The sequence below is a fragment of the Malania oleifera genome, chromosome 11, assembly GCF_029873635.1.
Source record: "Malania oleifera isolate guangnan ecotype guangnan chromosome 11, ASM2987363v1, whole genome shotgun sequence".
In the NCBI taxonomy this organism is placed as follows: Eukaryota; Viridiplantae; Streptophyta; class Magnoliopsida; order Santalales; family Ximeniaceae; genus Malania; species Malania oleifera.
In genome coordinates, this window is record NC_080427.1 from 59,611,297 (window position 1) to 59,628,740 (window position 17,444).

At 38.0% G+C, this 17,444-nt stretch overlaps 1 protein-coding gene across 1 annotated transcript; it reads left to right on the top strand.

Moving 5' to 3' along the window:
• Nucleotides 1-11,848: 11,848 nt before the first annotated feature.
• LOC131168094 (alpha-dioxygenase PIOX-like) lies at nt 11,849-17,053 on the top strand. Its single transcript, XM_058127296.1, has 11 exons — nt 11,849-11,956; nt 12,552-12,743; nt 13,073-13,339; nt 13,885-14,034; nt 14,268-14,401; nt 14,572-14,785; nt 14,880-15,025; nt 15,386-15,616; nt 15,715-15,917; nt 16,242-16,485; nt 16,595-17,053. Exons 2-11 carry the CDS (start codon nt 12,636-12,638, stop codon nt 16,818-16,820), a joined length of 1,923 nt encoding a protein of 640 aa, XP_057983279.1. The 5' UTR covers nt 11,849-11,956; nt 12,552-12,635; the 3' UTR covers nt 16,821-17,053.
• The last annotated feature ends 391 nt before the right edge of the window (nt 17,054-17,444 follow it).

The following is a 17,444-nucleotide window of genomic DNA, read 5'->3' on the forward strand; positions in this document are numbered from 1 at the left end:
AATTGGCAGCTCGCTACAGGGCTAATTTTTAGAAATTAAGGCCCATTGTGGGCATTTCTTTTAAGAAAAAAAACCTAATTTGGGCTAAGGGAAATCAAGACCCCAATTGGGGTGAAGGGCTTCAATTAAATAGTAGCCATGCTGTAGTGACTCGAAGAATAATTGTATTTAAATAAGAAAGAGGGAGGGAAATAGAAACAGAAATAGAAGGAGGCAGTAGGCTCGAAGCGTTCGTTGACGACGTTGCACTTTGGCTGTAATAACCTAGGAATTTAATCAAGGACTCATAGACGAATACATGGGATTCATAGACGAGGATAACATAGCGTCTCATCGACCAGGGTATGTTTCGTCGACGAGAAGATACCGAGAGGTTGTTTTCTAAATTTTAAAATTCGTCAACGACGGGATGGTGTTCGTCGACGAACTTTTTTCGTGACCTCGTTGAAGAGATGACATGACTCGTCGACGAAGGCCACAGTATAAATAGTGTAAAATTCAGTTTTATTATAGAAAATTCACCGAAATTCTTCCCTTTCTTCTCCCTTACGACTCCTCCTTCCTTTCTCCTCAATTTTGGCCCCGTCGACTGCCAGATTGACAATCTGAGGCCACTACGACACTCCCGCAGTTGTAATAAATGCTGTAGACGTAGAAATTGTGACATTTTGTTCTAAGATATATGGTTTCCAGGGTGTTGAGTGGGAAACCTTGCAGGTGTAGGACCTGATGCAGTAGGGGATTTTAGCAAAATAAGGCAAGAGAAATATGTTATGCTAGGCAATTCTATTATGATTCAGTACAAATTATATGGTTTAGCAAATTATTATTCAAACCATATATACAACTTTTAAAGCCTAATAATATTGATGTTTAGTTGTGTGGCACGAGTTTAATATTAGATCAGCACAGGGTTAATAAAATTTTCAGAATACCATGATTTTCAGTATATGTACATAAACTTGTATTTTACAGTATTTTTAGAATATTATGATTACAAATCACAGAACCATAACAATCAGTTACTACAGTTAATTAGATACTTCAGGTATTCAGTTATACAGATATTTCAGATATTCAATTATTACAGTTTATTCAGATTGGTTTATATAATGGTATGGTTATTTCAGTTGTTTCAAAATCATAGTAAAAACAGTATTTTAGAAATATCAGTAATTTATATATAATATTAGACCCTGATGGACCATATTTGGCCAACAAAGTACGGTACTGTAACTATATTCAGTTCAGAGTGCAACCCCTATTTAGATAATAGGTGGTATTCAGAAGTCGATTGTGCTTATGTTGTAGATAGGCTCCCCATCAGATATGGTTGGGGGGGGGGGATCTAACTGTCGAAGTTCAGTTGACTTACCCTAGTCGGCCAGCCAGGTTAGGTCCCGCTTTCGGGCCGCACAACCCTGTCATTAGGGGTTAAATCATGACTTTCAGCTTTCCATTCAAGGAATTTTCTTAGTTATTATATATATGTATGATCAGCTTTACATAAAATAGTCTTACCTATAGATATTAGTAGTATTAAGGAAATAATATTCAGAAAAATCATTTTATGTTAAGCAACCTAGGTATGATTTATTTTGCAGCAAGTATACATGTTTTATTCAATTATGTCATTTCTGGTATTTTTCTAAATTAGATTTTACAAGCATATAGCTCACTTGCCACACACTAGCAATAACATGTTTCATCTTACTGAGCGTCATCTCATCCCATTAAATTATTATTTTTTAGGTGATCCAACTAGGCGAACAAAACAGGCTCACAGATAAAGGGGGCTATAGTGCTACCCTGCTAGTAGGATGAATGTTTTTGGGAAAAAGGGGTATTTTTGTGTAGCCCTAGTTCAGTTATGTATGTATATTTTGGGAGTATTTAGCACTCTGGTATTGTATTGTATATGTGTATGGTTGTGGATACTCGACTTCAGCTTCTCGCTGCTTAGGTTAATGGTTTTATATTAATTAGAAAATAACGGAGCAGTGGAATTTCATAGTATTTATTAGTATAAAAAAAAATTTAGCAGGACGTTACACATGCCATTCCCTTTCCCCATGACCATAGTTCCCACATTGCCAATTCCCTCGACCAGTTATGCTCTATATTTTTTAGGGAACTAGTTCCCATGCCTATAAAAAGGGGATGAGTTTAAAATTCAAGGGACATTTGGGGGGGGGGGGGGGAATTATCCATAGAGAGTGAAGAAACACTTGGTTGAGCGAAATTCAGGGGAAATTTAAGTGCATTTAGAGTAAGAAAGATTGTAAAAACAAGCAAAGGAATTTTAAGTACATTTAGAGTAAGAACAATAGTAAAATCAAGCATAGAAGGCATTCAAATAAGAGTGAAGAAAAGTTAGTAGAGAATCAAGGTAAAGGTTTTTTTTGGGGGGGGGGGGGTTGGGGAAGAGAATGTGTAGTGTTCAGAAGAAAATAGGAAAATCCTTTGCAGGCCAAGGCAGTGAAGAAGTATTAAAGCGGAGGAGTTAAAAGGCCTAAGAGGCAAGTACCCCCATACCCTAATTCTTTCTCATTCTAATGAATGTATTGCCTTAGTTATGTAACTGAATAACTGTCACAGAATGGTTGGAAGTCAGGTTGGGTTCATTGCATAGTTGAAAAGATATTGTGATAAAATCAAATTGCAGAGTTTCAGAATGAAAAATGTGTGATTTGAGAAAATTGCAATTTAGTTTTGAAAAAAAAAATTGAATTTGCAAATGCCAAATTGACAGGTGGGTGACACGTGCCAACACCATTCCTGCCTCCTCTCTCCTTTGAATTGGATCAAATCACGTCTTCTTTGCTAACTTGATCAAATTAGTTGAACCGGTTAATAACCTTTTGAAGGGTGGAGATTCTAATAGAATTACTTTGAGTCTCCTCGTTAGTGATTCTATTATATTGTTAAATTTTTGGTCCACACCTTGTTCGCATGTTGTGTGTAAACGTTTGCATATAAAATCTAGAGCATATTTACATATTTGGTTTCATGTAATTATGTTTTATTTGTTAATCTCTTTTATCTGTGCTTATGCTTGTATGCTAGTAAATAAATAAAACCATAAGGAACCTTTCTCAAGTCTTGAGAGTTATGTCCTTGCATCCCTTTAAGAGTTAGAGGTGAGAAGGCTTATGCAAAGCTGTTAGAATTGGTGTATTCCCAAGAGGGGGGGGGGGTGAATTGGAATTTTAAAACTTATCACCTAGGTTAAGCCGGATAAACAGCAGTATATACACAACCTAGGGTCTGCCTATTCAATTTCCAAATGCGTAGATAAGTATAATGTGAAATTTAAGTCATACACATCATTCACCCATAACATACATGTGCGGCTAATATAAAGTGCGGAAATATAAATGAACACACCATATGTTATCGGGGTTCGGCCAACCGTGCCTACGTCCCCGCCTCAAGCTCGCAAGCTAGAGGATTCCACTAAGAGCTCACTTAAGGGTGGAGCGTCACCGTTTACAACCAGGTCAAATTAACACAGGGCTGACCTCAACCTTAACCAGGTCAATTAGCGGGGCTGACCTCAACCTACACGCCTTAACAGGACGACGCACCTAGCTTTCCTAACCGGGTCTAAGCCAATCCGGGACTATTCCAGGGCTAGTCTCCCTCTTCAGGCCCGTGCCTGGAAATACAACCAAAGTGTATTACAATGAGATGGTACAGTGATTATGCTTTCAAGTAAAGCAGATATGTACCCAAATTCGCGCAATAATATACACCACAAATATGAAATAATTTGTAAGCTCAGTGTGGTCTAAGATGTCAACTCTCAAATAGATTTACTATCGTTGTAATGAGTGCGTGAGAGTGCAAACTCAAATGATCTTTGTATCACAAGATATTCAATCTAAGTGCTCAAACAAAGATATCATCCAGACTTCATATATTTCAATCAACAAGTTTTCTCAATACACATATGTATATGAAGCTCTAGCAACGTATAAGTTTGGTTTGCAAAAGGATATTCAATCTTTGTATTCAGCAAAAGATATATGAGTTAACGAGTATTGCAACAAAGATTTTATCACACTATCAAATATCTCATCAAATATTTTCAAGATTAATAACACAGTAGATATTTGAAAATGTTTTGCAACCACAATACAAATACTATCTTCTTAAGATGTTGCAATGGAGGTGCAAATCTTAGAAGATCTATCAAAGTTTTCTTAGGATAGACTTATTAATAAAGTCCCCTAAGAATACTCAAGGTTTAGCTCTCAAGGATAATAAAACAATCAAATATGAATGGGAGAGCAAACCTACTTAGACTAGCACTCAATCAACTTACAAAAGGTTTAATTTGTATGAGAAGGTAAGTATGAGTGTAGGAGGCTTAAGAATGAGTATTATAGGGTTTTGGATTTTCAAAGAATTTTCCCTGATCAAAGTGGCTAATCACCTTTAATCTTTGCAAATGAAGGCATATATATAGGCAAGGGAGGAAATATGACCGTTGGGGACCTATAGGGTATTATTAGAAAAGTTTAATGGAGTTTAATGCATTTTAACCCTGTTTAGAAAAATATTAACCACGGTAAAAATGAGAACAACCCGAGAGGTCCGGTTGACCAAAAGTGGTTCGGTCGACCGGGACTCAAGTGGCTCGGTCGACCGAGGGATTTTGAACTAAGGGGTCGGTCGACCGAGATAAGGCGATTTTGAAATCTCCGAGTTTCGGTCGATCGGACACTTTTTGAACTACATGGCTCGGTCGACCGGACCGTTGGGAATTTTCCCGAGACCCTTCGGTCGACCAAGTTGTTGACGAACAAAAATGGTCGGTCGACCGGCGGGTCAAACTGTTGACCCCCAGGAGGTTCGGTCGACCGAGGTCAAATGACCTGTAAGGGGTCGGTCGACTGGGACCGGGTCAAATAGTTGACCCGGACCGGTTTCGGTCGACCGGGCCAAATTGAACTGAGTTGGCCGGTCGACCGAAAGTGCACCAAGTGTGCATTTCGGTCCCTTCTTGCAACATTCAAACCCTATTCAAGTGCCTATTACATACAAGTGCAAAGGTGAGTGTCCTAAGGTTACTTGGGGTCCAATTTTGTACACCCTAAGATCTTTCTATGGTTCGGTTTGAGCTTACAAAGTAAATCATTCATGTGATGTGTGTGAGCTTATTACAAACCGAAAAACCCTAATTACTATTACAGACAATTTCACTGGAAAATATTATAATTAAGAGTTTATGAAATTGTCTTCAAGCCTTTCTTGCTTTGTGCACATCTTGATTTTATCATTCTTGATTCCTGCACAAAAACTCAACTACTCATTAGATACAATGAGTATTTGTCATAATCAAAACCGGGCGTGACCAATAAGGTCAACAAAAGCCTCTCGATAAGTTGATGATTAGGCAATCAAATAAAGTCGAAAACTTAGAGTTTGAATGGTTGATTTGAATGTAATCGAAGGCTAATCGGGTACTTTCCATTAAATGGATGTGAAGGGGTGCTAATATTTTTCCTTTATGTAACTGTACTTTCGATTCCATAATTTAAATTATGTTCAAATAATATCAAGTTTGTCACTCAGTTGAGGTGATTCAAATATTTGTCCTTTCTTTTTTTTAGAATTAGCCCTTCGAGACTATCACATGTGCACAAAAAAAAAGTAATTTATTTTTTTTCAAAAATAAAAATACTAGACAAGTCTATGTAAATTAAAACATATCCCTATATGATCTAGAACCCATCTTAATTGGGCCACTGTCATCCAAAAGTACTCTAAATATACGCTTTTCGAGAAGAATGACATGGCATTGGTGTAAACGTGTGAACATATAAAATAAATTAAAGAGCGGATTAAAAATAAGTAGAAACATAAAAACAAAAAGGGTTGGAAATATATATATGGGTGGGGTGATGCAAACTTTTCTCCTTTGGTTTAATGGAGGGACGGCTACATCGCATGATTCGCATGTGTGGCGGCCATCTTTTCTCTCTCATTATCTGATTGGTTGGCGGGCTGGAAAAGCGCGAGAATTTTCCTGCACTGGGAAAAGGTACGGGAAAGCCAAAAGGAAAAACTCCTGAATTCAACGGGCCGCAGGGAGAGGCTCTATTAATCTTTTCCATTTTTAAGTCTGTCAAAACTATGTGCCCAAACACTGCGGTTCGATCCCCTTTGTACACCTACTAGTTTCGTTTAGTACTTTAGTTAGGCAACTATGTAACGTGACCAAGTCACACGTTCACACGTGAGAGCGTGTCCTATACGTTTTTTTTTTTTTTTTTGGAATTTTTTTTTCTAGTGTGTCTCGTGTGTTTGGTTGCGCATTGTTTCCTTTTATTGGAGCTTTTCACGAGCTCCCCATGCACACGCACTGTGCCTGTTTGCATCACCCAACTCCTCTCTCCGTCTCTCTGAAATTTAAATCCCCCAAACAATGTCTAATGTCTTGTTCTTTTCTTTGTATTAAGAAAAAAAGTAGTGAATTAACTTCTAAAATGAATGATGATTATGTTTTTAATTAGTGGAAGTTGGGAATGATTGCATGGCAACTGGCGTGCACATCTGAACGTATTAAAATAAAAGATTAGGTTAAAAATGAAAATAAGAATAAAAATAAAAAGAGTGGGTGATGATGATTATGATGAGTGTATTTATATATATTAGGAGTAGCAAATAGTAAGATATGGACACGATCCATTAAGAAAAGAAGTGAATTAAGTTGTGAAATAAATGATGATTATCATTTTAATTCATGTATGTTGAGAAGAATGGCTCTAAGTATGAGCTTTTCGGAGATCATTAGCTAGCCTATACGTGTGTATACACACAAAATAAAAGATTTGGTCGAAACTAAAAACAGAAATAAATATACAGGGTTGGCTCTTTATTAAGGCCATTGAGGTGCATGCCTAGGGTCCCAAATATTTTGGGGCCCCTTAATTTTTTTTGAAATAATAATATTAACATTATTTATAACTACTAGCTACTGTGTCAATACTCAGTACCCCTGCACACAATAAAGCCTATGTGTATATATTGTTAGGAACCCGTGAGCATCCAGATCAAATATGACACCAAAATTTTAACGTGGTTTGGTCAATAACGATTTACATCCATGGAGCACACACCAAATATTTACTTTCGTCGAAAAAAATAAAATTCTCTCTCTCTCTCTCTCTCTCTCTCTCTCTCTTCCTCCCTTCTTCCTCTCTACTCTCTCTGAGCTTCTCACTGTTGTAATAGTGTCATTCCTCAGCCCTCTTTTTACAGGGCTGATCTTCCAATCATAATTAAATACAATAAATAACAAATTTGAGAGGTTTACAATCATGATGTAAATGGAGATAAATTGCACCACGTGAGATTAATTGCAATACGTTTTCCAACTCAACTCCACAAATGGATCGTGTCTCCAACTCAGCTCTAGCTCTCCTGGCTATCTTTTGGCTCCAACTCTAACAATCTCCCACTTGGAGACAAAGACGCCTCCTCAACTAGTATCATGAATAAATTATGTGCGCAAAACATATGTCTTTAGGCATGAAGACCAACTGAAGTTGAACACAACTTCAGCTTCTCTGTACGTAGTCACCATCTTCCTGTCTGCTTGATTCCTACGGACTAATCTGATGGTTGTCATCTTCACAACTGGTGCAAAAATGTCGGTATAGTCAATTCATTCCTTCTGCTCGAAACCTTTAACTACCAACCGAGCCTTGTACCTCCTGGAGCCGTCATGCTCTTCTTTGATTCTATAAATTCATTTGTTATGAAGAGCCTTCTTACCATTGGGTAACTTAGCTAGTTCCCATGTTTTCTTGGAGTTAAGAGACTTCATCTCGTCTTTCATTGCAAGATCCCACTTACTCGCATCTCCTACCTAACATGCTTCAACATAGCATTCAGGTTCTCCTCCATCTGTAAGAAGTAAATGGTTCACATACCTCCTGTTTGGTACGTGCTGCTGAGAAGATCTCCTAAGCTTTAGTGCTGGAGTAGGAGGTGGTGGTGCAACAATCTGCTCCACATGTTCCTCTGCCTAAGGAATCTTGGTAGTCTGTTGAGGATTCTTTGTGTTCTGCTGACGTGTCCTTACACCTTCTAAAAAATCATCCACATTTACAAAGGTTGTTTCGAATTCTGTAAACTTGGTTGTGTGTCTATCCTTGTACATCATCTTTTCATCAAAAATCACACCTCTGCTTCTGATCACCTTTTTTTTTTTTTTTTTCATCATCCCAAATGCGATATCCAAATTCATCTCCACCATAACCGATGAAAGTGCATTTTTGGGATTTTGGATCCAACTTATTCCTGGCATGATCATGTACATATACAACACAACCAAAAACTTTCAAATGTGAAAATCTTACCTCTTTGTTACTCCAAACTTCTTCAGGTAGACTGTAATCCAATGGTACTGAAGAACTTCTTTTGATCAAATAAGCTGCTGTGTTGACTACTTCTGCCCAAAACATCTTTGGCAGGCCTGACAGCATACGTATGCTTCTGGCTTTCTCTGTCAACATTCTTTTCATCTGTTCTGCTACGTCATTATGTTGAGGCGTACCTAACACAGTTCTTTCCATTCTGATACTATGCTCATAGCAGAATTTCTTGAACTCGGTATCAACATACTCTCCACCGTTATCTGTTCTCAACTTTTTTATTTTCAAACAAGTTTCGTTTTCTACCATCACTTTCTAAGTTCTAAAAGCATCAAAAACATCAGATTTATACTTTTATTAAGTAAACTCATATCTTCCGTGAATGATCATTGATAAACGTGACAAAGTAATGCTTTCCTCTTGTAGACAAAATGGTTGTTGGTCCCCATACATCTGAATGGACTAGCTCAAGTCTCTCTTTCTTCAGGGTACTGATATTTCTCTGGAAACTGACTCTCTTCTGTTTCCCAAATATGCAATCCTCACATGTGTCAATCTGCACTGACTGTGAATCACCCAACATACCCTTTGAGTACATTACCTTGAGTCTCTTCTTACTTAGGTGTCCTAGTCATTGATGCCATAAGTTGCTAACATCATTTCCTGTAACAACTGTAATATACATACATGTATCAGGAGTTACATAAAGAGTACCACTTTTCTTACCTCGAGCAATTGTCAATACACCCTTAGAAATCTTCCATTCATCACCCATGAAAGATGTGTTATAGCCTTCATCTGCCAATTGACTGACTGAGATCAAATTCTTCCTCAAGTCTGAAATATACCCGACATCTCTTAGTTTCTAGACTGACCCATTCATTTTGATCTTTACTGTCCCCTTACTGGCAATGTCGCATGGTTGATCATTGCCCAGATAAACTTTACCGAAATTACTTGATGTATATCCCTCCAGGCAATCTCTGCTACAAGTGGCATGGAATGAAGCTCCGAAGTCTAACACCCAAGACTCCTGCTTGCTCTCCAAAGAGCATATCAACATCTCATCATTTTCGGAAGAAATATTTGCTTCTATCTTTGCCCTCGTCTTGTATTCTTTCTTCTGACTTCTGCACTGGTTCTTGTAATGACTAGTATTTCCACAGTTCCAGTACTCAATAACTTTTGTACTCTGAAAACCTGTGTCCTGCGTACCTCTGGGATTTCTGGATTTAGACCGCCTGGGCCTAGATCTGCCGCGGTTGTTTGATCGCCCATGCCAATTTCCTTTGCATCGATTCTCCATGTTCAAGGCTGAACTCGAAGTGGAACCATGGTTCGACTGCATTTTTATTTCCTCCGTCAAAATCATGCTGATGACTTCATTGTATACAAGTTTCGATTTTCCTACGGAGCTACTGATGGCAGTAACGACAACATTCCAACTTTCAGGCAACTAACTGAGAATCAGTGGCCCCCGAATCTCATTATCAAAAATTATCTCGACTGAGGCGAGTTGATCAGACAACTCATTGAAATTATTCAAATGCTTGCTGAAACTTTCACCAGAAGACATGCTCATCGTAAATAGTCTTTTCATGAGATGTACCTTATTTTCGGCTGAAGGCTGCTCGTACATATTAGATAGCGCATCCATTAGAGATTTGGTGGATGTTATATGCTTAATATTGAACGCCACAGATTTTGACAACGTCATTTTGATGGCTCTAAAGGCTTTTCGATCAAGTAACTCCCAATCGTCCTCATTCATGGATGTTGGCTTACCCTTCAATGATAAGTGCAATTCCTTCCCAAACAAATAATCTTCTATCTGCATCTTCCAAAAACCAAAATTGTTTCCATTGAACATTTCAATTTTTGAGCTCTTTTCATTCGACATCTTGATTCACTAATTTAGAGATGGAATTAGCTCAAATGGATAGTGCAGTTGGATCTGTAATGATCGAAAACCCTTGAAATGGTTCAAGTCGCTCAAAAAACAGACCCAAAATGGCTCTGAAAAGTTCAGTCAAAGTTTGGTCAAACCTGGTCAAACTTGCTGACGTGGCACAGCTAACGTGGTACCTGCTGACGTGACAGGAGTGAGCCCACCTGCTGAAATGGTAGTGGGGTCCACCTGCTAACGTGGCACCTCTGGCTAACGTGGCACCCACCCGCTGACGTGGCCTGGCTAGCGTGGTAGCTGACTCAGCACACTGACATGGCTGATTCTGAGACGGCGTGTCGGATTTGGGTTGGGGATCGGATCTCGGGTAAACCTGGGTCTGAGTGATCTATCGAGTTGGGTTGGGTCGGGAAGTGAACCGGGTCGAGTTGAGGCTCTCCGAGCGAGGAAGACGCATGCAACGCGTGCAGCACGTGAGGGACTGATCACTGACGCGTGCCTAGTGTGTGGAGAGGCGTCTTGCTCCGGTAAGCCGCGTGAGCCTTCGTCTAAACTCCGTTTGGGCTCTGAATTGCACGGTGCTCTTCCTCTCGGCGAGCTGAATGCGATGGTGGCCTTAAAACGAAATTTTGATTCACTAGACAGAGCTCTGGTTTCGGGATCACTTTCGATCTAGCTTTTTTGCTCCAACCGAACTCTGATACTACTTGTTAGGAACCTGTGAGCATCCAGATCAAATGTGACACCAAAATTTTAACGTGTTCGGTCAATAACGACCTACGTCCACGGAGCAAACACCAAATATTCACTTTCTCTGAAAAAAAATACAATTCTCTCTCTCTCTCTCTCTCTCTCTCTCTCTCTCTCTCTCTTTTCCTCTCTCTCTCTCTGAGCTTCTCACTGTTGTAATAGTGTCATTCCTCAACCCTCTATTTATAGGGCTGATCTTCTAATCATAATTAAATACAATAAATAACAAATTTGGGAAGTTTACAATCATGATGTAAATGGAGATAAATTGAACCGCATGAGATTAATTGCAACGCATTTTCCAACTCAGCTCCATGAATGGATCGCATCTCCAACTTAGCTCCAGCTCTCCTGACTGTCTTCTGGCTCCAACTTTAACATATATGTATATATAGATTATAGACCCGCGCATGGCCTCTCTCTCTCTCTCCAACCCTTAGAATTTAATTTAAGTGTTCGTAGAATTCACGTGTTTGGTGGGTGGAGTGCACATATAGTACAGCTAAAATTATTTAATGTACATAAAAAAATTAATTTTAAATAAAAATTAAAATTAAAATTAAACAAAATATTAGAGATTTTTAATTTAGTCATTCGCTTAGGGCCATATTGGGAAGAGTCACTCGTAAATATAGATGATGCTGTCTCTATAAAATAAAAAGGAGTTAATTTGTACGAGGTTGGTTGCTGTCATTAATGAGGAAAATAATTATAAGGATAAGGTTTTATGTATGAGTGGTAGACAGGTTTGTAGGTGCGGCTTGCAGAAAGAATTTAATGAGTCTCATTATTGCTTCTTCACCCTGCACCAAAAGCTAGCATCAAGCAACCATTGCATCACGCAGTTCAGTTTCTCTTCCAAAATCTCCAAATGGGCTACCGACCTTTTCTCTCCTGCTGCCCTGCATGCATGGTAGCACCTCTCTCTCTCTCTCTCTCTCTCTCTCTCTCTCTTCATGTTAATTTTCTTCTTTTGTCATGTACACGTCTGTTCTGTTTTGGCGTCTTTGAATATATTTGGGGTCGTTTAGATTAGTCATCTTTATATATATCTGTAATATTTTTGGATGGCCGAGTCCATGCAGCACTCTGCTAAAATTCAAAAGATATATTATCCCCCGACTTAAAACGTGATATATAATCCCCTTACTTAAAACGTTGATCTCAGCTGGCCGCGTGCAACCCACGACCAGTTTTATATATATATACCCACGACCAGTTTTATATATATGTAATATCTTTGGATGGCCGAGTCCATGCAGCACTCTGCTAAAATTCAAAAGATATATTATCCTCCTAGTTAAAACGCTGATCTCAGTTGACCGGGTGCAACCCACGACCAGCTTTTTTCTTGTTCCCCTTTAGAAAAATCAACATTCGCGTGTGTAACTATTCCTATGAAATGCTCCCTGCTCCATCTTCTATATATATACACGTATAGCTAGGCATTTTGTGATACACTTAATGCATTTTCTGATTGTTAATATATATACATCTTTCTTCTTCAGCAAACCTCTAGGTAAGTTCTAACCGAAGATCAAAGACTTTCGAGAGATCGACCGATATTGATCGAAGATACATCACCTTTGATAATGCCGCCAATCAGAGCTCTCTTCATCAAAACACTTCACCATTTCATCCATCCAGACTTCCACCAACTAGTTGCGAGAATGACCCTATTTGATCGATTCCTCTTTCTTGTAAGATCTCCCAAGCCAAAATATTTAATTTCGTGTATAATTTTCTCTTAATTTATAATCATTAATTCTTATTATTTTTCTAATTTTATCTTATGATCTACTTTATAGTAAAAACATAGATAGTTTCTTCTATTGATTAGTAGAAATTCAAATATCGTCAATAATTAATAGGGGTTCAGACCCTGTCATCAATGCTTGTCACGTGATGAATTAGTTTGGCCTAAAAATACAAGTTGGGACACACACACACACACACACATCTTATATTTTTCATTAAATATTTCTTTTGTTGGTTTATTCATGAATGTCTATATTTTGTATGTATGCAGATCGTGCACTCTCTCGACAAGTTTGGAATTGCATGGCACCGATTACCAGTGTTCTTAGGACTAATTTATTTAGCAATACGACGTCATCTTCACCAAGAATACAACTTAATTAACGTTGGAACAACTCCATCTGGTGTCCGATTTAATCCGGCGGATTATCCATACAGAACTGACAATGGAAAATATAATGACCCTTTCAATGAAGGTGCCGGTAGCCAAGGGACTTTCTTTGGTCGAAATGTTTCCCCTGTTGATCAGAAAGATGAGGTAATTAATATTTTTATGTGCATAACAAAAGTGTCCATGAATTTTTTTTTCTTTAATTATTTTCAAATTTTCATGTAGTTTTAAAAATGCTAATCTATTTTTTTTTAAACGTTTTTTTTTTTTTCAAAATCTATATAAAAAATCTAGAAAAATGGTAAAGAAATATTTTTCAAATTTTATGCAAATTTAATAATTTTTATTAATTGTGTTCTCTTGATTTCATAACATTAAACCAAGAATCACAATTTCAATATTGGATAGTAATCTAGAGTAGTCTTCATGCATGTAATTAACCAAATTGCAAAATCATATTAATTTTCAATATTGCATCTTCCTATCTCAATTTCATTCAACAACTGAGAATCCACATATTTGAGTTTATTATATATAAATTTAGAAAGCACAGGCCCAAATCAATTAACCCATGGTGGCTAGCTGGTCAACTGCCTCTTTCCCTTAACTCAGCATGAAAGATTGTTAAACACTAGCTTAAGAAAACGAATTTATTTGAATGAAGGAATTAATTATGATGGATTGATTTGTAGGTATTGAAGCCAGACCCAATGGTAGTAGCAACAAAACTGCTGGCAAGGAGGAAAATGATAGACACAGGAAAGCAATTCAACATGATCGCGGCTTCTTGGATTCAGTTCATGATCCATGATTGGATCGACCACTTGGAAGACACCAAACAGGTTTCAATCATATCCCATTCTTTACCACTTAATTACTTGTTGATTTTCACATGTAGCTCTTCAAATTTCTTGCCAATTAAGTATAATTAAGTAGGAGATACGCATATACTGTGAATGTCCCAGACGGCCCAGGATACATTTTTTGAAATGCTAGTTATCGTCCATGCATCTTATGTATAGAAAGATTGATTCTATAAATAATATTTAAGGTGTGCTATATTGTCTATGAGTAGATGGAGTTGAGTGCACCTAGAGAAGTAGCAAACGGATGCCCTCTGAAGTCTTTCAAGTTTTACAAGACAAAGGAAGTTCCAACGGGCTTTTATGACATTAAGACCGGCACCTTGAATATACGAACACCTTGGTGGTATGATCCAATTCCCATTAATTTTTATATACTTTGTGCACTGAATTCGCATTTGACAAATGTTGAGCGTATATATCAAGTTGTAATATGCTTATTCTTCGTCTTCTTTAAAATAATAATATGCTTATTATTAGTAATAATAATACATGCATGGGGTACGTAATGTGAAGGGATGCAAGTGCGATATATGGAAGCGATAGGGAGAGATTGCAGAAAGTGAGGAGCTTTAAGGATGGGAAGCTAAAGATATCCAAAGATGGGCTTCTCCTCCATGACCAAGATGGCGTTGCTCTCTCTGGAGACGTCCGCAACAGCTGGGCTGGTGTCTCCGCGCTGCAGGCCCTCTTCGTCTTGGAACACAATGCTGTCTGTGATGCCCTCCATGTAATCTAAACCTCCCTCTCTCTCTCTCTCTCTCTCTCTCTCTCTCTCTCTCTCTCTCTCTCTCTCTATTAATTTTGTCTGTCAAATTTTATAGAAGGAATATCCAGAGATGAAGGATGAGGAGTTGTATCGCCATGCAAGGCTAGTGACCTCTGCTGTGATTGCCAAGATTCACACCATCGACTGGACTGTGGAGCTTCTCAAAACTGATACTTTACTCGCAGGGATGCGCGCCAATTGGTACGTCCACACCTTAATTTTCTCATAAACCAAACACCTCTCTAAGCTAACAGGGTAAACTACCTCACAACTCCCTAAAGTTTGAATGAACTGTACTTACTTCACTCCTTAAAATTTTAATTTTAATTTTGATGAAATTTCTGATAGAAAATTACACTAACGTAATATAAAACTTTAAGAATTAAAATTTAGGGAAAGTAATATGAGAACTTTGGAAAATAAAAAAATGCATAGCAGATTTGATCTCAAATTGGATACTCAATAATGTTTTTTCTATGGTGCTCCACATCTTAGGGCTCTGTGATTTAGATTGGTTTGAATTTCAAGCTTACTATAATTGATTAAAATCTTTTTTCATAGGTATGGGCTGCTCGGAAAGAAATTTAAGGACACATTTGGGCACATAGGGGGAGGATACTTGCTTGGAGGTCTGGTGGGCATGAAGAAGCCCCAAAATCACGGTGTCCCCTATTCGTTGACGGAGGAGTTTGTCTCTGTCTATAGGATGCACTCACTCCTACCGGATGATCTTCTCCTTAGGGACATCTTTGCTTCCCCGGGTCCCAACAAATCTCTACCATTAATCGAAGAGTAAAACTGCTCTTTCATTCATATAATCTGGCCATTCTAATTGTGTCAAGGCTAAGAAAGTAAAATATTGATAAATGGCTTTATACAAATGAATGTAGGGTTCCCATGCCAAATCTAATTGGCCATAAAGGAGAGAGAACCCTCTCAGAAATTGGATTCACAAAGCAAATAGTCTCAATGGGCCACCAAGCCTGTGGGGCCCTCGAGCTTTGGAATTATCCTATGTGGTTTAGGGACCTTGTTCCACAAAATGTGGACGGCACTGATCGGTCCTATCACGTTGACCTACCTGCTCTTGAAGGTAACTTTGGTCAATCTTGACAATTTGTTTAATAATAGTATTCAATATTTTGAGAAATGTATCAAGATGGTATCTTGATTAATAGCTGGCGATCCCTATTAAGAAATGCATTTCTAGTGGCATCTTGGCCAACCACACATAGCGTATGGGTCCCCCACTCATGCATACCTACATTTCTATTTGTCAAAATACCACCTCGAGATGCTTTTTTTTTTTTAGACTTCAATCATTTTTCTTTATTTAATTTATTAATTAAAACTCAATTATCATAGCATTTGAAGCTTCATTAACTTGATTAGTTAACCATGGATGGAGTGGGTGCAGTCTATAGGGATAGGGAGAGGAAAGTAGCAAGGTACAACGAGTTCCGAAGGGGCATGTTGATGATCCCCATCTCCAAATGGGAGGATCTAACAGATGACAACGAAGCTATCAAAACACTCCGCGATGTGTATGGTGACGACGTGGAGAAGCTTGATCTATTGGTAGGCATGATGGCAGAGACGAAGATTAAAGGATTCGCCATTAGTGAGACTGCCTTCTACATTTTCCTCATCATGGCAACCAGGTAAAGTAGTAAAAAGCTACACAAGTACTCAAACATCAAATTCTAAATTCAAACATTTGTCAAAAACAAAAACTAGTTCTAAAATTGAAGGGATGGATCAAATATGCAGGAGGCTGGAAGCAGATAGGTTCTTCACGAGCAACTACAATGAGGAGACGTACACAAAGAAGGGGTTTGAGTGGGTTAATACAACAGAGAGCTTGAAGGACGTGTTGAATCGACATTACCCCGATATGACTGAGAAATGGATGAATTCCAATAGTGCCTTCTCTGTTTGGGACTCACCTCCAACCTCGCGCAATCTCATCCCAATTTATCTTCGTGTTCCTCAGTGATATATGAAGATAGTTAGCTCAAAGTTTATCTATGCCCATGTGCTCATTGGGGGAAAAAATAAATATTAAGGGAAAAATAAATGTGGATTTATGCTATATTTGATTTATGAAAATATTGATTTCTTTTTTGATTTAGCAAAATTTATTCAAAATAAATGTGGTAAACGTGGAATATCTTGTATATGTTTGTATATACATGTTCAATAAATTCTAAGTTTATCATACTTTTAATATTATGTTTGTGTTCATAAATTTTGGGAAAGGGTCTGGAGTCATTATGTTGTTTTATTGAAGGTCTTATGCTTCGCACACATACACATACACACATGCCAAACACATAGTTAATAACAAATCAGCTAATACATATGCACATTGCATAAGCTTATGGATTTGAATTGTGTAAGGACCTCAAGGATATCAACCTTTGGAACAAGCTAGGAATAGAAGAGTAGCATCCAATATAATTTTCAGCCCTTGGTTTGCAAAATTCCAAAGTGAAGTCCAATAATTTTCATAATTTTTAGTATAGTACTAGGTGCAAAAACCATTAGATCCGAAATCTTTAAAAGGCCTCATCTAGAGCAGGGCCTCACGAATAGTATGTTCATCAATTGGTTTGAGGAG

What these genes read in the sequence shown, in the direction of transcription:
- LOC131168094 (XM_058127296.1), top strand. Translation starts at nt 12,636, where the DNA reads ATGCCGCCAATCAGAGCTCTCTTCATCAAAACACTTCACCATTTCATC. An exon ending in GCAGGGATGCGCGCCAATTG is followed by an intron (nt 15,026 to 15,385) that starts GTACGTCCACAC and finishes CTTTTTTCATAG; the next exon opens with GTATGGGCTGCTCGGAAAGA. An exon ending in TCTCTACCATTAATCGAAGA is followed by an intron (nt 15,617 to 15,714) that starts GTAAAACTGCTC and finishes AAATGAATGTAG; the next exon opens with GGTTCCCATGCCAAATCTAA.